The sequence below is a fragment of the Electrophorus electricus genome, chromosome 7 (genome assembly GCF_041902795.1).
Source record: "Electrophorus electricus isolate QZ-2024a chromosome 7, ASM4190279v1, whole genome shotgun sequence".
In the NCBI taxonomy this organism is placed as follows: Eukaryota; Metazoa; Chordata; class Actinopteri; order Gymnotiformes; family Gymnotidae; genus Electrophorus; species Electrophorus electricus.
Window position 1 is genome coordinate 27,187,475 of NC_137503.1, and position 23,388 is coordinate 27,210,862.

General features: G+C 42.8%; 2 protein-coding genes across 3 annotated transcripts; one reads left to right on the top strand and one right to left on the bottom strand.

Moving 5' to 3' along the window:
- Positions 1 to 36: 36 nt before the first annotated feature.
- cpsf3 (cleavage and polyadenylation specific factor 3) lies at positions 37 to 8,679 on the bottom strand. Its single transcript, XM_026998945.3, has 18 exons — positions 8,479 to 8,679; positions 8,034 to 8,097; positions 7,859 to 7,956; positions 7,628 to 7,756; positions 7,332 to 7,509; positions 7,152 to 7,241; positions 6,845 to 6,995; positions 6,580 to 6,755; positions 3,346 to 3,504; positions 3,055 to 3,201; positions 2,801 to 2,953; positions 2,515 to 2,623; positions 2,334 to 2,432; positions 1,225 to 1,319; positions 1,039 to 1,126; positions 855 to 921; positions 640 to 736; positions 37 to 415 (listed from the first exon to the last, which is right to left on the bottom strand). Exons 1-18 carry the CDS (start codon positions 8,547 to 8,549, stop codon positions 314 to 316), a joined length of 2,073 nt encoding a protein of 690 aa, XP_026854746.1. The 5' UTR covers positions 8,550 to 8,679; the 3' UTR covers positions 37 to 313.
- A 478-nt stretch (positions 8,680 to 9,157) lies between these two features.
- On the top strand, positions 9,158 to 23,385 carry asap2b (ArfGAP with SH3 domain, ankyrin repeat and PH domain 2b). Of its 2 annotated transcripts, XM_026998950.3 has the most exons (28): positions 9,158 to 9,622; positions 12,054 to 12,126; positions 13,390 to 13,535; positions 13,934 to 14,008; positions 14,425 to 14,474; positions 15,074 to 15,203; positions 15,299 to 15,384; positions 15,493 to 15,568; positions 16,027 to 16,113; positions 16,613 to 16,716; positions 17,043 to 17,112; positions 17,525 to 17,612; positions 17,730 to 17,778; positions 17,888 to 18,054; positions 18,383 to 18,516; positions 18,602 to 18,696; positions 18,917 to 19,106; positions 19,367 to 19,452; positions 19,591 to 19,706; positions 19,832 to 19,899; positions 20,425 to 20,532; positions 20,857 to 21,100; positions 21,174 to 21,266; positions 21,651 to 21,903; positions 22,012 to 22,070; positions 22,231 to 22,319; positions 22,511 to 22,630; positions 22,832 to 23,385. In XM_026998950.3, exons 1-28 carry the CDS (start codon positions 9,497 to 9,499, stop codon positions 22,904 to 22,906), a joined length of 3,057 nt encoding a protein of 1,018 aa, XP_026854751.2. In that variant the 5' UTR covers positions 9,158 to 9,496; the 3' UTR covers positions 22,907 to 23,385. The 2 variants fall into 2 exon arrangements, with proteins under 2 accessions (XP_026854751.2, XP_081573930.1); XM_081717804.1 differs by lacking the exons at positions 22,511 to 22,630; positions 22,832 to 23,385 and having other exon boundaries at positions 22,012 to 22,102; positions 22,231 to 22,318.
- Positions 23,386 to 23,388: the final 3 nt, after the last annotated feature.

Sequence of the window (23,388 nt, forward strand, 5' to 3'; positions counted from 1 at the left end):
ACTTTTGTGTGTTTATGATATTCAAGTGCAATTGGGTCTAGAGAAGTGTACTTTTTAATTAAGTCAAAAATATTGATCCAGAGAAATAACATCTCTACTTTGAACATATTAAAAATGAAAGAGACATATCTGACACTATTACATATGTATTCAATCTACATCTGCCCATTTTCCTTAATTTAGAAATTTAACCCTAGGCCCAGCATCCATTTCTTTAGAGGTGCACTCCTTTTGTCATAATTGCATTGCCTGGTCCTGTGACCCAGGCTGAGGGGCCCTGGTGCCGTCTATCTCCTGGAGTTCTCCTTCCAGCTCACATCACTGGGTTCATGGCATCATAGAGCCTCTGCACAGCCAACTCCACCATCTCTCTCAGAGACTCATCATCCGCACTGCCTTCCTCATACTGCACGGTCTGCATACAGGGGCAGAGAGCTCATTAAGAACACAAAACACACACCTGCCACTTTAGAGCCCTGATAATCCTTAACTTTAAATCCAACCCTATCCACATTTTAACTTATTTTCCACTGTCTTCACACCTGACTCATAAGTAAAAGGTGGGGTGGGAAATCTATCATAATCAGCCTTTATAGGAGTCAAAGGGGCTATATTTGGGTTCTAGTGCATCACACTCACCCTCGTCTCCAGGTTGATGTAGGCAGTCTTGCCATCCACTGTTATAGACAGATTGCTTTTATCCTTGAAGTCTACACACTCCTCACCAAACATGTCTCTGTAAAGTGGAGGATGATGTGTATGCAACCATAATTGCAGATCATTATTATTATTACTGCCTACTGTTAAACTTGTTACGTCAATCCAATGTTCTAAAACATCTGTGGGCTTCTTACTGGAACATGATCTGTAGTCTGTTCTGGAACACGTCTAGATCCACCTTCTCTTCTTTGGGCTGTATGACTAGAATAAAAAGATTGCTAGATGTAATTGATACACTCCATTTCACATGTCTGACATCTATGGCCCCCCCTCCACCAAGATAAACTTTTATTTTGTCTGCTAAAACCATGTTCTTACGTTTCTGAGCTTTTGGATTTGACTGCACCTCCAGGACCACTGTGGTGACTGCATCAGCATACATATCGTTCAGCGGGTTGGCGATCCACTGTTACAGCACAGGCACATGGACATTTCAGTTAACATTGATTTTCCTATGCAAACATCATCAGGGCACACAGCTGTGCTGCATGAGCCTTCTCTCACCTCCAGTATGACCATGTTGACATCATGAACCAATGTGATGCTGTTAAAGATCCTCAATGTAGTTTTCTCAGCTGCTTCTACCTCCTCTACGTGCCCTAAAACACACCCAACCATACACACACACCCGAGTTGGCAAGAAAAGCCATTTTAGAGTACTTTGCTAGGGTTTTCCTTGTATAAAGGGTTTATGGCACTAGAGTGTACACAGCTCCAGCACAAACACCCAAGTTAAGTCATGCCAAGACAATGCTTTTACGAAATACTGTCCAAAAAACAAACAACAAACACCATTGTATAGCAAATAGTGCTTATTACACCAGATATTGAGACAAATTCATAAAACCTGATAGTAACTGCCTCACAAAAATGTGATATGGTAGTTAATTCTTAAAGTTACCATGGTGATATCACACTAGTGTCAACTTACTGTTATGTTAAATCACTTGTGCCCAAAATGAAATCCTTGAGGTAAATGAGGTCTTATATATTGAAAATTCACACCAAATTGACTAACCAGGTCGTGAGGCCAGTGGTATGCTGAAAACTGTCAGTTACATAAAAATTTAACGCATTTGAAACCTTCACCAAGATGGCAATCTGCTTGGATGATGACTTATATTTGTTAATATCTGACTATATCTGTTTATAGTGTCTTCCTTATTACTTAAGTATACATTTCTTAAGGCAGATGTTTGTGGGATTCAAGTCAAGCAAGTCACCCATTTCTTTGGGTACTTCTACTATTGCACTCCAAAAAGACCAAAAATCTGACTTTTAATCAAATGCCAATTAACTAAACGTGTACACACTCAGAATTTGTTGATAAACCACAAGTGTGACCAAACAATGTTGATCATTCAATCCACGGTTTCTTACCAAGAAATATACCAGTGGACAGGTTCAGGTTGCAATTTTTTGTGGAGAAGCATTCTATTATGAATCGCTAATGTCATTTGCAAAGGAAGAATGAAGCATGAGGAAACATGTTACCATGGTGTTTTTTGCTGTTAACACACAGTGCATTTGTCAGTAGGTTTTCTGAATGTGGCCCAATTTTTACATTCCCCTCTCCCCATATTCTACTTCACACACACACGCAGGAAACGAACCTGCCAAATGGTGCAACTGGCTGTGCAGTAGGGTGAATGGTCCAGTGAAGGGAATGGCCTGAGACTGTTTCACTGTGCTCATAGCCAGGTCTGTGTAATCTACACAAGGAAAAGAAAACATATGAGCATGCACAATCCTCCTAATCTCTCTTGATTATGCTCTGACAGTACAGCAACTCACTGGAGAGGTCTGAGGGGGTCAGAATGTGGTAACTGAAGTTCCGTTTGACCAGGATCCCAGAAACCCTTTGGCCCTGCACACACTTCTTATCAGCTAGAGAGCCCATCACCTGGGTGATCACACACACACACACACACGGTAGAAAATTGGTAAGATACCATAAAAAATGAACCGGTGGAACCCAATGTTTATACTACAAAATATCACAGAGTTTAACACTGACCTAAACATACTGCATACATCAAAACAGAAGACCACAGCACACAGAAGGGAGGCGAGTTTTCACCTTAGCCAGTTTCTCTCCTCTGAAGTTGAGCGTGACAGCCTCAGTGTTGCGTGGGTTATGCACCTCGATATGGACCTCGTCATTGTCTTCATACTCTCTGATAAGAGCTGCCTTCAGACGGGCCATCTCATTCTGTTCCCCATGCACCAAGATCTGGACATCAGGCACATGATGAGGAACACATCTCTATTAATACTTAGCCTAAAGAGCAGCAGTGATCAGAAGGAAGGCAGATCTCGAAGGAGACAGCTCACAACGTGGGGGGGTTTGAGCGCGCGGATAAACTCGCTGGTCTGCTGGTAGTCAGTGTGGGCTGAGAAGGAGATGTAGTCCACAGACATCTTCAGCTGAAGCTTCTGGCCCGACATGGTGGTGATCTCCTCCGGCTCAGACATGATGTGCTGTATGCAGCGCAGACAACAGGGACACGAGGGGAATGGTCATCACCTGCCCTCTCATTTGACAAAATGCAGACTGAAGAGAGAGAATTGCAAGCTAAATACTTGAGTTAATGTGGGCAGGGAAAGGTCATTTCAGGTCTACACCTTAGCGAGGGTTCCCTCCACGCAGTAACCGGCGATGATAACACCATTCCTCTTGTCAGTGCACCAGCTTTCAAACAGCTCTCTGGAAAGACCACTCTGCATCATACCAGGCGATGCCATCACCACACTGGGGCCGATGTCATCAAAATGATCCATGCTCTGAAGGAGGTGACAAAAGGCAGGAATAAGTCATGGCACAAGTTCTGCCAAGTTACTGACAGTGACAAGCCTAAAAAAACCAAATGTCTGGATATGTACTGAATGACCGGACCCATTTAATCGCATTACATTAGTGGGAAATTTTAAACAACAGATAACTCCAGCGACTGTAGATTGAAATTTTGTTGCAATAATTAAAAGGCTTATTTAAAACAATTAATATGTGCTATCTACGTTACCTAAATAATTCACTAACCATCTTACACTAGAGATGAGCACAGATCTTGCCATAAAAATCAAATGACAAAACCTGCCACACTTCCAAACTATCTGAATGTCTAAATATTCCTGAAAAATTTTAAGTGCCTATGACAGATCGTCAGATGCACGAAACCGCTTCTGAAGGAGGTGAGAATATGGCCAGCAGGAGCCATCTCTGCTCTTCAGGACTGTTTTGAAGACATCATGGATCACATTCAAGGAGGCTGCTACTGATGGTGACACTGTTAACCTGGAGGAGTATACAGCACCAGTGATTTGCGACATTAACAAGTGCATTGATGATGTTACTGTCTCCAAGACCATCATTACACACCCCAACCAGAAGCCATGGATGACTGCTGAGGTGAGGCATGCTATTGAGGACCTGTGACTCAGCCTTCAGAGCAGGCGACAAAGAGGCTCTTAGAAAAGTGAGAGCCAAACTGTCACAGGCGATCAGGGAGGCAAAGCGTGCACACGCACAGAAGATCCACAGACGCTTCAAAGACACCGGTGACATACGGCACATGTGGGAGGGCATTCAGGCCGTTACAAACTACAGGAAAACATCACCTTCCTGTGATAGTGATGCCTCCCTTCCAGACGCACTGAATGGCTTCTTTGCACAGTTTGAAGCACAGAACAATGTTGCAGCGGAAAAGTCCATCCCTCCGCAAAATGACCAGGTGCTGTGCTCGACTGTGGCTGAGGTGAGGCGAATTCTGTATGGACTTAACCCACGGAAAGCTGCTGGACCAGACAACATTCCTGGTCATGTGCTCAGAGAATGTGCTGACCAGCTTGCAGATGTCCTGACAGACATCTTCAATATCTCTCTGAGATGCACCGTTATCCCGATATGCTTCAAGAGTACTACCATCATCCCCGTGCCAAAGAAGTACACGGTGTCATGTCTCAATGACTACCTTCCTGTCGCACTCACAAGCATTATCATGAAGTGCTTCGAGAGACTCGTCATGAGACACGTCAGGACCCAGCTTTCCTCTTCTCTGGACCCCCTCCAGTTCACGTACCGCTCTACCAGATGATGCCATCTCTACCACACTTCACCTGGCACTCACACATCTGCATAAAAACAGCACCTACGTAAGAATGCTGTTCATAGACTTTAGTTCAGAAATCAACACCATCATTCCTCAGCACCTGATTGGAAAGTTGAGCTTACTGGGCTTGAACATCTCCCTCTGCAACTGGACCCTGGATTTCTTGACTGGTAGACCTCAGTCAGTCCGGATGGGGAGCAGCACTTCCAACACCACCACACTGAGTACTGGTGCTCCCCAGGGCAGTGTACTCAGCCCTCTGCTGTTCACATTGCTAACTCATGACTGTGCAGCAATGCACAGTTCGAATTACATCAAATTTGCTGATGACATGACTGTGGTGGGTCTCATCAGTGAGGACGAGTCAGCATACAGAGAGGAGGTGCGAGAACTGGTGTGCTGGTGCAAGGTTAACAACCTGCATCTGAATGTTGACAAAACAAAAGAGATGTTGACTTCAGGAGAGCATGGAGAGATCACTCCCCACTTACCGCCTCCCCACTTATCAATGGCTCCTCAGTGGAGACCGTCAAGAACACCAAGTTCCTTGGTGTTCACTAAATGGAAAACCTTACCTGGACCCTGAACACCAGTTCCATTACCAAGAAAGCCCAGCAACATCTCTACTTCCTTCAGAAGCTGAGAAAAGCCCATCACCCATCACCCATCCTCACTACCTTCTACAGATGTACTGTAGAGAGCATCCTGAGCAGCTGCATCACTACCTGGTTTGGGAACTGCACCGTCTTTAACCGCAAGACCCTTTAGAGAATAGCGTGAACAGCTGAGAAGATCATTGGGGTCTCTCTTCCCTCTTTCACGGACAGCTACACAATACTTTGCATCCGCAAAGCCACCAGCATTGTGGAATACCCCACACACCCCTCACACAAATTGTTCACCCTTTTGCCATCTGGAAAAAGGTACCACAGCATTCGGTCCCTCACTTCTAGACTGTGCAACAGCTTCTTCCCAGAAGCCATCAGACTCCTGAACTTTGGCTAATTCCGATTCCAAACAAATGGACACTTCTATACACACACATACACACATGCTTATACACATTCATGCACGTACACGTACACACACAAACACACACACACACACACACATATATCCATCCATATACACACACACATTTTTTGTATCGGACAAATTGTTGAAGTCAAACTTCACACACACATAATACACACTCCTTTTGCACATTCTTCCTCCTTGCTGCTAGAATACTGTACTAAATCAGTACTGTATTCTGAACTGTTTCTGGCTGCTACTGGTGACTGCTATGTTCAGTATAGCATGTCACTGACTTCTATGCACAAACCTGCTTTACATATTTCCAGTACTGTACTGGTCAAAATAATGTGCCGTCTGTTCACTGTGTATTGGTCCTGTCTTGTATTTATTGTATGGTATTATTGCACTCTATTGTATTGATTGCACTCGTGTAGCGTGTTGTCTGTTGTACTTGTTTTGTTGCACCATGGTCCTGGAGAAATATTGTTTCATTTTGCTGTATATTTGTATATAGCTGAAATGACAATAAAGCCTTTTGAACTTGAACTTTGACATGTCTGTGAGTTCAGTGCAAGCCTTAAGGCTCGTACAAAGGATTTTAAGAAAAAACTCTCTCTTCTGGTCTATTTTGACTATAAGAAGCGATATATTTAACAACATATTTAACAATTAGCAGAAGCACATTAGGGCTCAAGTTAGCCTAACAGCGGTGCTTCCAGCTTGCAGTGTCCACCTTGAGATTGCTGATGTGCTTGAAGACAAAGGGGTTGTTGATGTTGATGGCTTTTCGGATCTTGTCGTTCATGGCATTGACGTAGGTCTGGTACACTGCCATGCACTTCTTGGCCAGGGACGAGGCATAGTAGATAGGAATGTCATGGAGCTCTGGATGATTCTGCCAGTACTCATCTGAAAAGAGGCCAGAGGCGCCATCAGTGTCACTTGGAGTTCTTCCGTACAACATGACACAACACCCTCCACTATTCCAGAGCCTTTACCCAGAATAAGCAGCAGCTCCTGGGCTCGACCCAAGGCGAAGACAGGGATGAGGCAGCGGCCTTCCCGGTTCACTATGTCATGGACTGTGTTACAAAAGCGTGCTTCTCTCTCCTCTCGCTTCTCATGGATGTGAGTGCCATATGTAGACTCCTGTGAACAGGAAGCGGTGAGATTGTGTTATACTGTGCTCTGAGTGAAAATTTACCAAAATTGGGAAGGATTAACTATGTCTAGTATGACATACCATAAAGGTAACTGTTTGATCCTTACAACATGAAGCTACATAATCAAGGGACTATTACTCACAGTGATGAGGATGTCTGGTTTAACACTGGGAATCTCTGCTGCCATCAGATGTCTGTCTTCTTGACGAGAGAAATCTCCCGTATAAAGAATCTATTTAAAAAAAAGTAGACACTGAGGAAGTTAGGTCCATCATAACATGGTGTGTGGGTATGAATAAATAAATTAACTCTCTTCACCCACCTTCACACCGGCAATTTCAATCATGAACATGGCTGCCCCCAAGACATGGCCAGCATGGTAGCACCAGAATTTAATGCCAGCCACCTCTTTCACCTCATGGAAGTTAATTGTCTCAATCTTATCCATGCTCTCCTCTAGGTCTGTCTCTGTGTACAGCATGTCATCTGCTGAGATATTACTTCAGACACAGACAGGAACGGAACATAAAAGATTGCCATTATAATTTATCACTCACAGAAACCTTGAATTCTGAATGTTTTATTCATGTAAAAGAAAAGAATGTGGTTCCTATCTACCTCACTTTGACGTAGTCTGAAAGCAGCCACCGGTAGATGGCTTTGGTTGCATGGGTCATAAAGGTCCTCCCTTTAAAACTTGTTTTCTGTAAAAACCATGGCAACGCCCCACAGTGATCCAGGTGAAAACTAAGCGTGGAAGAAAAACAACGATATTGAAACATAGTTCAAGTTGAAATACATCTATAAAACTGCAACACTTAGCTATAAATCAAACCGAACAGAACTCACTGGCTGATGAGGAGTAGATCGATCTCAGCAGGGTCAATCAAATCAATGTAAGGCAGTGCATCCATTCCTTCTAGACCAGGGTGGATGCCACAATCCAGCTGTTAAGACAAAAATTATAGCTAAGGCGCTGTTTAACATTTTCATAAACCAAAGGTTCAAGCCAAAAGAAACGTACCATAATTTTACGTCCCTTGAATTCCAAGATGATGCATGATCGTCCCACCTCTTGGCCGGCACCACTGTCATTGATCCGAATGAAGTAGAAGAAAATAAAGCATAAATACGGACACTCGTAGCAATAACTTTGAAGACATATTCACAGCTAATTACTGGTTTAATTAATCATTGCCTCCTCATTTAAGTTATTTTATGTAATCTAACAAGGCCAGTCACGGGTAGGTTCATTTTGTAAGAACTACTTTATCAATACACTGGCACGAAACAGATGGCATAACTGGCACAACCTACTAGCTAACCCTACCTAGCTAGTACTAATAATCAGCTGACTAACACTAGCCAACTAGCTAGATAACTAGCAAACATTTAGCGGGGACACTAGCAAGCTAGTTAGCCGTCAGCCTAGCCTGCTAACTATAATGTATGAGTTTGAATGAACGCACAGAGGTCTTATGAGTAGCTGATCACTTTCCTCAGCGGGCACCGGGACATCTGATTTACGCTTTGTAGCCATATTTACAGAAGGCTTTTAAAGAAAATTTCACTAGTTAGCCAGCGGTTAACTAACTAATGCATTTCCAGCAAACTGTTTCGCTAATATTAAAAAAAAGACAACGCGTCTGCTTTCACTTGTGGTGTGAATATCGTCTACAACAACAACAACATCCGATATTGAGCTGCTAAAGTTCAAAATAAAGGTCTGACCTTTACTGCAAACGTAGTTTGAATTTATTACTGTAGCGTGATAAAACAATTTTTAAAAATACGTTAAATGTAATTAGGGAAAGAATACATTTATATAATGTTGGATTCAGTGGAACGGTCTTTACCGGCCATTTTGCCAATTTAAAATATAGGCTATATAATTTAGAATTGCTGTGTATTATAAATGATTGTTGTTTTGTATTTTTATAAATAGCAGACTGCTATTTATAATTTTTATAAATTGCAGCTTTAATTTCCTGGCTTGAAACAATAAACAGTAAAGTACATTAAGTGGCCGCTCCCTTTATTTTTACAGTTAACAGTTCTAATTGGGCCAGCTTTCTTCAGTGTGCTTCGCTATTGGCTAACTACTTTGTCTGGCCAAGTCTATCAGTAGCGCAGAGGTTACCAAGTCAAAAAGCACCAGGTAGAACCACCACCGGGTGGTGTCTAGGGGTGAGCGGACAGAATTAAAAGGGAGAAGCCATGGACAGATATAATGTTGCGTCTATCCGTTTCGGTCGTTATGGAGTATTGTAACGTTTTCTTAGAAGCTGTTGTTACTCATTGCATGTGATCTTTATTTATTTCTGTTAATCAGATGGAACTACTTTAACACTGAAGTAGATTACTCCAGTGTTAAACGGGAATAAACAACGAAATCTGAACTAATAGTCACTTCGTTCTCTAGTTATAGTTTTCCGTTTCGGCAAAACTTAATTTTATTTTGATTAAGACTGAAGAAAGACAATAGTCATGCCAGACCAATTAACAGTGTCTGAGTTTATGGACATAACCTTTGAGGACTATAAAGCGCCAACAACTTCGATTTTTACCACCCGAATGACTCACTGTCGGAACACAGTGGCCGCGTTGGAAGAGGTGAGTGAATAATTATTTTGTGAAGCGAAGCGTACAAAAACATTTACACGTACAAAAGTGCAGTAAGGAACTTTATTTTCTACACAAGTCTTCCGATTATTAAGATACCTATAAGATATTTAGCGTTTAACCACGTTGTTTGCTAATGTTTAGATTCTTTGACGAAAGAGGAAAGCAAAATTACTTCCTTCTTTTGGAATCAAAGGTTTTCCAATTCGAGTTTTGTAGTTGGAGGTGAACCTCGCCCATAATGTTCTAGGCATTCGCACGAGTCGTTCACTAGACTGTTGGTCTGTATTAAAGTATTCTGGAAAAGATGACTTGGTCCATGATTAAGGCCCGGACTTGTTACAGTCTACAATAAATGTGTGATTCACAGTGGTAGTTAATGTATTCTAGTCTAAATTCTGTTATTATTATTTCTGTTATTCTGCTCTAAATTCTGGCCTATTCTGAACATAGAAGAATCAAACTGTAATAAGAGAAGCTGTAGTGGAACTTCTGAAAACAGTGCACAATTGAAAAGCATTTGTGTTCATCACAGCCTTCGGAAGATAAAACCAACTGCCAAATAAAGGATCAGTAAGATATAGCTGACTACTAAATAAAGGATCCATAACTATGGTGGAATCACATAAATAGAACTGGAAAAACTTTTTTTCTGTAATTGAAATGTATCACTGTTTTATATACGCCATAATTATGTCATTTTCCTTTATGTGTCAGAAGAAACTGAAAGCTGTCCCCTGTGTCAAATTTCCACATCTTACATTTTAAATAATAGTGAATTAAATTCTTTTGTTAGTGAGAGACAATCCCAGTCATGCTTTTGCACCTGGAGACTTATGTGGCCTTTGAACTCATTCCCCTGTGGTACATGATCTTGGGTGTGAACTGCAAGGGCCTTATAAGTATGAAACAAAGATTTGGAGGCAAAGTCATAAATATTACATATTCTAGTTGCTTAGAGAGCATGAAGATGACCAAGCAGCAAATGTCTTTTGTTTTGTGAACATTACAAGACCAGTCCCTCCCTCATTGAGACCTGGGGCGGGGGGTTTCCTCAACTGACCAACACTACCAGCCACAGGATGCTACGTAGGTCTGAACTGACTGCAGTTCTACATAGCATCCCATGGCTGGTAGTTTTGGTCAATGGCTTTAGGCTAGTAACAAGGAAGTGACCTTCCCTCATGGCTCACAGCAGATAAGAGAGTCTGCTTCTGGGTGCTACTTGGTGCTGGCTACCCTGCAGGAGAGGAGGCTGATAGTGAGTTGCATGTATCACATGCAAAGACCTATTGTGGTATTGTTGTAGATTGTTGGGGGGTGGGGTGGTTGAGTATTGAGTGTTCATCTCATCATTCACTCTATGAAAACATTAAAGTTGTTTTGGTACATTAACTGGTGAATCCCTTAAGATATACAACTAAGGACAGACACACTCACACATACACACACATAGAGTAAAGATTGTTGTTCATTCTAATTAATGGGCAACACTCCCCTTTCCAGTTGTTCCACAAGTGCCCTGCTTAAACCTTCCTTTAATAGAAACTCGGTGCACTGTGCTTGTGCTTTCTTTCATGTTCTTGATTGTTCTGAAATGTGTCCCCTGAAGGGTCTGGTACTTCAGGGACCTGTTTACACCTGCCCATTCTATTTCTTATTTATTCTTTCCCTTTCCATTTAGTTACATTAATCATTTAATCAACTACAATGGATTTAAGATGCAGATTTGATGTCCAGATTTGAATACCACTGTCTTAGGGCATGTGTGCAGGCGCATTGACCCACAAGTCCTGAGTCTCATTAGCACTGGAAGAGTCATCTGCGAGAAGCCCCTCGACCGTGTTTACTCTGACTGCCGAGGACACAGTGCAGATAAATGTCTGGTCTAGTGGGTTTGCCTTGGTGGTTCCTGTGTAAACAGTGTCTGTGAGCTGTTGGTCTGCTCCTTACTCCTTCATTCACTCAGAGGTGAATTCACCAAGTGTGACTCACTCAGAGAGTTCAGGGCATTGAGGTGCAAAAGCATTTATGTGCTGATGAAGGACAAGTATTAGAACTCTGCAAATGAATTTAGATATTTCAGCCGGTTACTTATTCGTCTGTGTCATTAACGTGTTATTTAATCTACCATAATGCTTATGAGGCAGTATGGTAGCATTATAAAGCATTACAAAGTATTATAATGTATTAGAGGTTGCTAGTAGGCTTTACAGTGTGGTTACTGTTATTTTTTTTCCATGTTGTTTTATTGTTGCATGTTTCAAAATTATTCAAGACTGCTGATAACCACTCCCAATGACTAATGTACTCAATATTTAAAGACTGGGATTATAAGTCAGAGCCAAATGAATTGAGAAACCTTCCTGTCTCATTCTCTTGTTCAGTATCCCTCGTTTAAAAATCATTCATTATTTTGCAGGCTCTAGATGCAGACCGCAGTGTTCTGAGTAAAATGAAGAAGTCAGTCAAGGCCATACACAGCTCTGGTACCAGTGAGTATGCCAAGTGCTCATGTCAGCCTGAGTCAAGCTGTTCTTATAGCTACTCTTCACACAGGCTTCACACCACACATCTGGCATTTTTAGGCTTGCCACAGTAGCTCAGCTTAGATCAAAACCACCAGAGTAGCAATGGCACCTTTTTTTTAAGCACCCTAACCAAAAACGTTTTTGCCAAGCTTTACCAGACAATGGGGGGAAAAAACTCAGGCTACCTAAGAAAGAAAGGATAAAGTAATAAGATCTCTACAAAATTTGATGTGAGTTTTGTTTCACATTCCTTTCATTCCACCCACCAGTGACTTGTCTTAGCAAGCCTCTCTCCCTCTTTATATCTCTCCCTTTCTCCCCCTCCCTTTCTTTCAGTCTTTTTCTCTCTCTTTCCCTCCCCCCATCTCATCAGCACAAGCTCTTCTTAATTGCGCACTGATGTGCTGAAACCCTTCACGTTGCTTCATGCCAGTGCATGAGCATGTTTGTCAGAGCTGTGAAAGTATTCTGCAGCCCTGAATAAGGCAGCAGTGTCTGTTGGTGCATTAACAGAGAGCAGCATGGTCGTAAGGCCCAGGCTCCATATGAATGAGCAGAGGGCAAACTTCTGCAAGCTGCAAAGCATGGGAAAGATCCAAAAGAAAATGATCGGTTGGCTTTCACTGTGAGAAATATTCTGATTGAGTGAGAAAGTATTTCACTTCGTGTATTTCACTTCCCATGATTTCAGCAGTTCATTGTTCCTCCTAAAGTTCATTTTTCACCTCCATGGGTTCATAAGAGAAAACGTTGTACATGACAAACGTGCAGAGTGAAAAAACTTGTTAGAGAAGGAGATTATTTTAACCTTAGTCAGAGACCATAAGTGTGATATGTAATCTTTCATGTTTTGCTTGAAAACCACATGTATACTTTGAATACTGCTCAATATCAGATCAGTTTATTGGGTGCCTGCCCATGTGGCATTTAACGACATAAGAACAGACACTGACCTCATTCCACTATCAGTCCAATCACTATAGAAAAGAGCCCTTTAGCAAGTTCAAGGGTTGCTGTCAGTTTTCTATACTCTCTACCCGTCTCCACCATTTCCCTACACACCTAAAACACTGCTTTGTTTTCTGTTGATTACAGTTTGTAGTTTTGTAATGCATATATATAATCTGATGCTTTACTAGCCCAGTGCTCTCTGACAGTGAGGTCTTCATGTTAAAGGCACAGATTGGTGCGGATCTGATCTGTGACTGTGTATGTGGATTTCCCCAGCTCACGTGGAAAATAAGGAGCAGTACATCCAGACTCTGGAGAAGTTTGATGAATCCTGTGTGTACAAAGATGATCCAGACGTGTGCACTGCCTTCTTAAAGTTTTCAGTCTTTACAAAAGAGCTCACAGCTCTCTTCAAGAACCTAGTGAGTCTCTCTTTCCCTGTCTCTCTCTGGTTTGCTTGTTCTTCCTCCTATCACTGCACTATTTATTCACCCTTCCTGAGTCTTGGTGCTGTGGGATCCAGAGTGCTCACTCAGCTACTTTGCCATTCAAGGCCAGTGTGAGCTGTGTCTCTTTTTTTGTAGCAGTTATTCACTGTAGCTACCTCTGTTCTTCGTTCTCACACACACCCAAAGATATCCGCATTTTACTGGGTGGTTTCTGTTGCTGTCTCCCAGTTTCAGTCTGTTTATCTGATGATGGTGGACTGCTGGAGTGACTTGCATGCTCCAGAGCAGTTTTTAATGTAAGCCAAGAACTTCTGCAGAAGTAGACCGTTTGTCATGCTATACTCGATCTGCCTGTTTTGCTTTGTTCACAGCTGCAGAATATGAACAACATTATTACGTTCCCTTTAGACAATCTGCTGAAAGGAGACCTAAAAGGAGTAAAAGGGGTATGATACCTGAATCACCTGTATTAACACAACAATAATACACCCATTTAAAATACAGCCTGAAGTATATTAAATATGGATTCACAGCACAAAAACCTTGTCTGTTGGCCTCTGCCATATATTGTGTAATCATGGGTTGGGGTATGGATATGGCATTGTGGTGGTTGACCATGTGTGTTCTGTGTGGATGCACCCTACAGAAGCTTTATCCTCTGGGCCTGTACCTGGCCATCCACTGGTCATATGTTAGCTGACATGGCAATGTTTATACATTTAATAAAATAGAAAATACTAGTTAAATTATATATCAATGATTAAAAAGTGGTGATAACAGTAAAGAAAATTATTTTTTATTAGTAAAAGTAAAAGTTTACCCTGAGATGTGAAGCTAGAATACTCTTTTGTTGTGTTCCTAGGATCTAAAAAAGCCTTTTGATAAAGCCTGGAAGGACTATGAAACCAAAGTGTAAGCACTACATACACTCTTTACTCTCTCTCACACACACACACACACACACACACACACACACACACACACACACACACTCTGTTTACATACTAAATCTCTGCAGGCTGGAAGCCCTCAGGTGAATGCCAGCTAAGTTCAGGTTAACAACTGCTCAGTTCAGGTGAATGCAGGTTATGTTCAGGTTATGGCCCAGTGATCACAACCATGATAAACACTGTGTTTAGTATTATGTGCTCAGCAGAGGAGAGTTCCGCAGCTTACCAGGTTTCACTGGGAATTAATAAGCAATGAGGGTGCCCTGCTTGTGCTGAAGGAGAACAAAGTAAGTGGCATTCAGCTTCAGCTTTACAGTCGTATGTCACAAGAGCATCGCAACATCTCACTCCCAGCCCAAGGCCTTGGTGGCAAAACGCAATAGCCAGTCTGTTTTAGCTCAAAGCGTTGGAGCTGTTAGGATAAGATAAGCATGTCAGAGAAAAAATGGTACATTAGAAGGAGACAGCACATGGCCTATCTAGGAATTGTACTCTGCAAGCAAGCCCAACACAAGTCTTGCGCCATTAACGTGCCAGCATACCCCTGTGTCATCACTGCAGTAGTAAGATCGAGAAGGAGAAGCGAGAACACGCCAAACAACATGGCATGATCCGGACAGAGATCAGCGGGGGAGAGATTGCGGAGGAGATGGAGAAAGAAAGACGCATCTTTCAGTTCCAGATGTGTGAGGTGAGTGGAGCACTCTGGCCTTCTAGCCAGCTATGGCCACAATTGATCAGCAGTCTTCTCATTTCTTTTGTTCTGGGGTCTGTTCTGTTTTTCAGTATCTCATCAAGGTAAATGAAATCAAAATCAAGAAGGGAGTCGACTTGCTGCAGAACCTTATCAAATATTTTCATGCTCAATGCAAGTACGTTTTTCTAGATTTTTTTCAAAATATAAGAACAGGGTTTTTGTTTTTGCTTTTTTTGAGGATGTACTCCATAGAAAAGATTTGTAATTTTCCTTTTGTAATCAGTTTCTTCCAGGATGGAGTAAAAATTGTGGAGTGTCTCAAACCTGCCATGGAAAAACTGTCCACAGAGCTCACAGTAGTAAGATACCTTTACCTATTGCTAAGGGAGTAAATCTGAGATCTCACAACTGCTTGATTTGTTTATGATTCTTTATGTAATGACTCTATGAACCAAGAAACTCACATTTTACTATGATTTGGTTCAGTTTTAAAACATTTCAAGAAAACACAAATCTGATTGAGGGATCCATTTACACAGTAGTGGAATATAAATAATAGATACAGTGCTCAAAATGCTTCATTCTTTATTTATTGTATTTTTAAATTTAGTCCTAGAATATCCTAAGAATTTTGTTTTAGCCAAAAAATAGTTAATACTTTATTGAATATTATTATAAACAATTATAATAATTGAATGTGATTTGTCATGACTCATAAACACATTTCTACACCTCTATTACATGCTATTACATGCTATTACATCATCAGGCGTTACACCATCAGGCATTTCTAGCTCTTTTTCTTGCTGTATGCCAGATTAAACAGACACAGGATGGAGAAAGAAAGCAGCTGACGCAGCTCCGAGACATTATAAAGTCCTCCTTACAAACAGAACACAAAGAGGTGAGACATTATAAAGACCTCCTTACAAACAGAACAGAAAGATGTGAACTGCATACCTTTACATAGCGCACAGAAACGTAAAACAGATATTGCTGTATTTTTCAAAGCAATGCTCATAGACATTCTACTTGGCCAGGTGTGGTAGGTAAAGCGTTTTCAGGCTTTACACCTGTAGATTTTCTGTATTATATAAGTATTGGATTTCTTTCCAGAAAAATATCACAATGTAAAAGCATCACAGAATCTTCAGCCACAGAACAAAAGGAAAGCTGAAATTTCTGTTACAGGAACATCAGCCATATTTTGGAATCCATAGTCATGTGAACTGAGTAATTTTAATTTTTCTTGTTAATCCCTTCCACAATAGACGGCCATTTAATTGCAGAATAATGAATGGTTCAACTCGTATCAAGACTGGAAATGAAGTGAGAACAATGTTTTGGAAAGTTGTGTATTATTGTGTAGGATATTGTCAATATGATATCATTGGCTTTGACAGGACTCTCAGGCCAAACAGAACACTGGTTACAGTCTACACCAACTGCAGGGTAATAAGGCCTTTGGCACAGAACGCTCCGGAATGCTCTCCAAACGCAGTGAAGGGTGAAGGAAATGCCTCATGTGAAACATATTACAGTAACAACCTGTAGTGAACATTACATGGCCATTCTCTTTAAATCCTCTATTGACTTTGTACTAAAGTGCTATTTTGTATATATCATATATATTATATGCTATTTTAATGTTCTTGTACATTGAAGATGGTGGAATTGCCAGTTTAATTTTTTATATTGTCTTATAATCTTTGCATGTGAACATGATGTAAATTGCATCCTCTTGCTTCAAGTCTAGTGGCTTTTTAGACTGAGTGGTCGTGGTTGTATACCAGGGCTGAATCATGAAGTCTCCTGTCGCTGGGTTATTTTCAGGCTGAGGAAAGTGTGGCAGAAGAGGAAGTGTTCAGTGAAGAATGGACTTCTGACCATTTCCCATGGCACGGCAAGTAACAGTTGGATCTAGTATCGATCCAGCAACCCACCGTGTAACTGTACACCAAATTCACTAATGTGACGCTCCCTTTAAGATCCTTAGTTTGTGTAGGGTCACTGTGTAATTTTTAAATTTGAACAAATGGAATTGAGAGTAAGCAGACACAGGAGATGGGATGGAGGAACAGAGAGAGAAGTACAGTAGGTCAGTGAGAAGTATGCAAAAGGGAAAACTGAGTAAGCTCTGGCTATGTCTGAGCTACTTGCAGCCCCACAGCAGACTCCAGCAAGACAAACCTACTTGGGGTTCTGCCTCTGCACCTGCAGCAGCAAAAATTAGATTTTTTTTTCAAGTAGCCTTTTTTGTAGACTTAATGATTTAGCACATAAATGAGTCATGGGTGTTGTGCTGCCCTTTACAGGCAAATGCACCACCGGCCAAACTGAACCTGTTAACCTGCCAAGTAAAGTGCAACCCAGAGGAGAAGAAGAGTTTTGATCTCATCTCTCGTGAGTCTTGGCAGAAGCACCCTACACTTTGACTATGTCAGCGCCACAAGTCTTTAATTCACAGCCCTTTTCCAGTTCCTTGCTCATCATTTTCTCTTTTCTGCCACTTTGGAACAGATGACAGAACATATCACTTCCAAGCAGAAGACGAGGCCGAATGTCAAATGTGAGTTCGGCGTGTCGCGAGGGTGCACGTGTGTGACGAGACGGAGAGACAGTAGGACCTGTAAGGTTAAACTGCAGTTACCTGCTTCCTCCATTCCTCCCTGCTGCAGATGGGTGTCCGTGCTTCAGAACAGCAAGGAAGAGGCCTTGAACAATGCCTTCAAGGGTGAGCAGGACGAGGGCGAGAACAACATTGTACAGGAGCTGACCAAGGCTATCGTGGGTGAGGTGAAGAGGATGAGCGGCAACGACGTGTGCTGCGACTGCGGAGCCCCCAGTGAGTGCTCCACCCTCTCCACCTACAGATCCACCTCTCGGTCACACGTGGTTCACGGCAGTTGTGCTGGCTCCTACAATATCGCTTTCTCAACCCGTGTTCTAGACAACACACTGGTAGAACTCGGTTGGCTTTGTCAAGAACAGAGTCATGGTTATGTGTAATGAGAATACATGCAGAGCTTCCTGGTTGAGATACAGTTCAGCATTGTATCTGTTTCTGTAGCTTTATGTTGCTTTGATCAAACGTGTCTGCTAAAAGTAGTTGGAAGTGTAATTGACAGAAGGCAAGAGTTAAAATGTTTGTCTCATGTCTGTTATCTCCGCAGATCCGACATGGCTCTCCACTAACCTGGGTGTTCTGATTTGCATTGAATGCTCTGGCATCCATCGGGAAATGGGTGTGCACTACTCCAGAATACAGTCTCTCACCCTAGATGTGCTGGGTACATCAGAACTCTTGGTAAGTCCTGGTCTGTTGCCAGCTGGGGCAGTAGAGGCTCTGTATAAAGGGCTGAGGTGTATGACTACAGTGAATCTCCCGGCAGTTGGCCAGGAACGTGGGGAACGCAGGCTTCAATGACATCATGGAGGTGAACCTCTCAGGGGAGGGGATATCCAAACCCAGCCCCTCTAGTGACATGTGAGTGACCAATCACATTCTCACTCTCACCATGCTAAAAGAACATAAGCCACATGCTCCTCTTTTCTGACCACAACGGTTCAGTTGTCAGAAGCCTTCAGTCTGAAAAAAGCATTAGATGAATGTAGTTTAAGGTATTAGGCATTAGACTTTGGACTGATCTGCTTTACACGTAGCACGCTTACAGGTTGATTGCTGTGTCACTGCTGCTGTCTATCAGGCAGAGTCGGAAGGACTTCATCATAGCCAAGTACACGGAGAAGCGCTTCGCCCAGCGGCGGCGGGTTGACGGCACTGCACGCCTGCGCGGTCTGTACGAGGCAGTGAAGAACCGCGACATCTTCTCCCTCCTGCAGGTCTATGCCGATGGAGTGGACCTCACAGAGACCTACCCCATGCCCAACGAGCATGTGAGTTAGAACCCTCACTAACCTCTAATGCAGAGCTGCTGAAGAACAGCCTGGCTCACAGGCCCTTGGGAAACAGGAATGACGAAAGCTCTGCAGTTCTCTGGGTTCTGTTTTAATCCCATGAATACCTTGTGGTAATCTATGTTACCTTGTTGTACTGAATGACCAGATACCTGAAATGTTTCCCTCATTATTTAGTCATTTTTGGAGGTACACTGTGCTCACTGTGTATTACTGGTCGACTGGTTCTCCTTGTACAGGAGCCGGGTGAGACAGCGTTGCACCTGGCCGTGCGTGTTGTGGACAGAAACTCCCTCCATATTGTAGACTTCCTTGTGCAGAACAGGTAAGGCAGCGTTTCACAGGTGTCGCTGGATTAATTAAAAATAGAAGAAGAGATGTCATTGTGGTTAATTTGTCATTCCACAAGGATTATGTGTGTGTGTGTGTGTGTGTGTGTGTGTGTGTGTGTGTGTGTGTGTAGTGGGAATCTGGACAAGCAAACAGTGAAAGGCAGCACAGCACTACACTACTGCTGCCTCACAGGCAACAGTGAATGCCTGAAACTCCTGCTGCGGAGCAAAGCTTCTGTCATCATCCGTAAGAACCACACCCATGCCAGCACATCACTATAAACTGGAGTGTGCAGAGCAGTAAATAACACCATCACTTTACACTGCCTTCATCTACTGTATGTTCCTCATATGTCACCGGTCAACATTCAGCCAATGAAGTGGGAGAGACTCCTCTGGACTTGGCCAGGCGGCTGAGACACACACAGTGTGAAGAGATGGTGGGTGCATCTTTAATTTATGCAAATTGTAAAACCATAAATAAATTAGCTGATAATAATAATAATAATAATAATAATAATAATAATTTATATGGCACTTTCTTAAACAGTTTACAAAGTGTTTTACAGAAAAGTCAAAGTTAAGAGAAATAAAATAATTTAAGAATATAGAATAATTAAAAAAGTTAAAGGGATGAATAATATAAAACAAAATAAATAAAATGCTTTATAATTAATTCTATTAATTCTATTTTAAAACAATACATTCCTTGAGACAATACTGCTGAGATATAGGGGCAGAACACCATGAAAACACTTAGTTTGTACATATTTATATTTACAAACCATATAGCTATTTTCATGCTTACTAATGTTTTAAAAATCACAGCCACTCAGTTTGCTGTGTGTGTCTTCTAAGAATCTTTAATTTAATCTTTAATTACACAAGCTGTATGTGGGTGGGAGCTGTTGTCTAAGCCACGCCCATTCCTGTCTGACTCCTCCTCTTTCCACCACCCATGACAGCTAACCCAAGCGCAGACGGGCAAGTTTAATGTCCACGTGCATGTGGAGTACGAGTGGTGCCTGCACAACGAAGACCTGGATGAGAGCGACGACGAGATGGAGGACAAAGTGAGTGCGCTGCCCTGATGCCACGCAAACACTCACAGAGTAGCCATGTCACCGGAGCCATAACGCTTCAGCAAGCGAAAGTCCCGCCGTGATTTGGTATTATTTGGTTGCCTTTGCTAATTAATTCTGCCTGCCGGCAATATGCCAATTAGCAAAGCACGGGGGATTTTTTTTTTTTACATTCTAATCCTGAACTATACATAAGGATCATTTAAGGTTTCAGTAGATGCTGCGGGGCACGTGGTTGGGAGTGGGTTATGGAACTGAATGTGTTTGAATACATTTCAACGTGTTTGAATATGTCTTGCTCGCTCCTCGGCGAAGCCCATTCCCCAGAAACGTGAGGAGCGGCCCGTGAGCTGCTTCGTGCCAGGCAGTGCCACCATGCAGCCCAACATAGCCGCCCTGGCGCGCGACGTGGTCAGTGTGGTGCGGGACAAGCAGAGGGGCTTCATCCCCAGCATGCTGTGCAACGAGACGTATGGCACCTTGCTGGACCTCAGCCCCCCACCCTCCAACCTGCTGGGCTTCCCCCTGCCCCAGCTGCCCCCCCGCAACCCGCCTGCGGGTAAGCACCGTCCTGCCCCCGCTCTGCTCCACCTCTGTAAGCCTGCAGATATTCAGCTACTGTCGATTTTCAGGTACTGCTGGGTGGATGTCGATGGAGGCCGCAGGGCGGCAGAGATCTTCATCGGACCCCCCCAACCCCAGCAGTCCTGACAGCAACACCTATGGTAAGAGTCTGGCCTTGGTCATCTCAAACATTAGCTTATACTGTTAATGTTTAGGGTATTCAGTGCAACAGCTCCACATCATCCCATGCCCTTTAATGAGCTGTTAGCTATTGCTTGTTTCGGCTGGGTGATCTGCAGTGTTTTGCAGTCCACCAATAGCCCCGCCCTGCACATTTTAGTGGCTTCTCTGCTCGCAGTACACCTGCGTCAACACTGAGCCCACAGTGAGTTTTAAATGGGTTAGAACAAGGACAAGTCCAGAATGTGTGGTGCAGGTGTGCTTCAAGACCTAGGCTGGGTAACAATGATCTAATACATTGCTCGTTGCTACATAGGAGAGCTGGCCCATCTTCTGCCTGAAACCACAGTTTCTCTCTTCTGTAGTGCTGCCCCCTGCCCCTCCAGCTCCTCCGGTCATCAAGAAGCCCGGCACAACGGAGCACAAGCCACAGAACAAGAGTGCACCTCTACCTCCAGTGCCTCTCACGCTGCCGCCTATGACCTCACTGCCTCCGATCCCACCCATTCCCACCGCCCCGCCGGTCATTCCAGTGCCCCCTACTCCACCCCCTTTCAAAGCACCAGTACCACCTGTGCCTACACTGCCCAGAGGCCCTGCACTCAAACCACCCTCAGGGTATGACGCAGCGCAACTTTGCATCATGGGGTTTTCTACATGTGCAAAATCACTTTATTGCTCAATTCCTTTAAATATTATTTTAAAATTTTTATTTTCTCATTCCAGAACAGATAAAAGTGTTTCCAAAGCACTGCCTGCCAGGCCTAAACCCAGTGAGATCACTGGTATGTTCAGAACATGAAGGAATGCATGAAATGTAATGCATTTGCAAAACCTAACATTTTATTGTGTTGGTAGTGTGGAAACTTGATACTGTATAATATGGAAACACAAGTAAAGCTTTGATGCAGTTTAATACCTTTTATTTCCTGATCTTTTCAACAGAGAAGGATGGTTCTGTTCCGCCCCAAAGTTCAGTGACTGTGTCACTGCCTGCCCCGCCCCCTGCCCCCAAGCCCAGAATCCCCCAGCCTGTAAGACTGCTTCATTTTTACTTATAACTAGCCATAATACAACACATCCTAAACCATTGTTGTGGTTTGTTGAACGTAATGGCTGTCAAAACAAATGAAATAAAAAGTGTCAGACATGTCCTGAGTAAATCTGGCAGAAGCATCCTGCTGACAATATACATCACATTCTGTCTGCAATGTGCATGTGACAGAAACAGAAGCCTAAACGAGTGAAAGCCATCTACAAGTGCGTGGCCGATAACCCTGATGAGCTGACGTTTTCGGAGGGCGAGGTGATTATAGTGGATGGAGAAGAGGACAAGGAGTGGTGGGTGAGTGTAAGGCACATGCGCGCACACACAGAGCCAGCTGTGTGCAGGTTATGCCAACATCACCCAATTTTCAGGCAGGAACAAGAAACCAGGATTCAGTGTGTTTGATGCAGGGAAATCCTGCTAGTCCAGTTTAGCAAGAGCATTCAAGAACATTCTCATCAATCCAAGATCCTGCACTGATGGTCCTTCATTTTTCAGGTGGGCCACATGGAAGGGGACCCTACCAGAAGAGGAGTCTTCCCTGTTTCCTTTGTACACTTCATCACTGACTGATGGGAGCGCTAGTCTGGCAGAAGCACCAAGACTGGCTTTTTCCAGAAAGATGCTAAATGCTAATGCTAAACAGGGAGCAGATTGTGAGGTTCCATTTATTGCTAAAGGACGAACCCTAGTAATAACCTCACATAAGATATTTACAAAGCCTTAAAACATTCAATAATAGAAAAGAGAATAAATAGCTTCCTTCTCAGTGCTGATCATCTCACTCCAGTGCAATATGACTGTCTTAATGCAATGAGCAAAGCTTCATCATACCTTAGCCAACATGGAGATGGCCTTCTGGTAGCAGAGGCCATGTCTCTGCAACATCAATTTTTTATTTTAAAGGAGCCATTTTCTTTGTTTTTGAGTTTGGTTGCAGAGCAACTGTTAGTTTACAGTTTAGTTAAGTGACCTATCAATGTTTTAATCAATGTTTTCTCTATTTTGTGTTACTGGATAAGGTCATTAAACAATTTTCACTGAATATTTTATAC

What these genes read in the sequence shown, in the direction of transcription:
- cpsf3 (XM_026998945.3), bottom strand. Translation starts at nt 8,549, where the DNA reads ATGGCTACAAAGCGTAAATCAGATGTCCCGGTGCCCGCTGAGGAAAGT. An exon ending in CAGCTACTCATAAGACCTCT is followed by an intron (nt 8,098 to 8,478) that starts GTGCGTTCATTC and finishes GATCAATGACAG; the next exon opens with TGGTGCCGGCCAAGAGGTGG. An exon ending in GACCCCCTCAGACCTCTCCA is followed by an intron (nt 2,433 to 2,514) that starts GTGAGTTGCTGT and finishes TTCCTTGTGTAG; the next exon opens with ATTACACAGACCTGGCTATG.
- asap2b (XM_026998950.3), top strand. Translation starts at nt 9,497, where the DNA reads ATGCCAGACCAATTAACAGTGTCTGAGTTTATGGACATAACCTTTGAG. An exon ending in CTCTCCAAACGCAGTGAAGG is followed by an intron (nt 16,717 to 17,042) that starts GTGAAGGAAATG and finishes GGTTATTTTCAG; the next exon opens with GCTGAGGAAAGTGTGGCAGA. An exon ending in ACCCCATGCCCAACGAGCAT is followed by an intron (nt 19,107 to 19,366) that starts GTGAGTTAGAAC and finishes CTCCTTGTACAG; the next exon opens with GAGCCGGGTGAGACAGCGTT.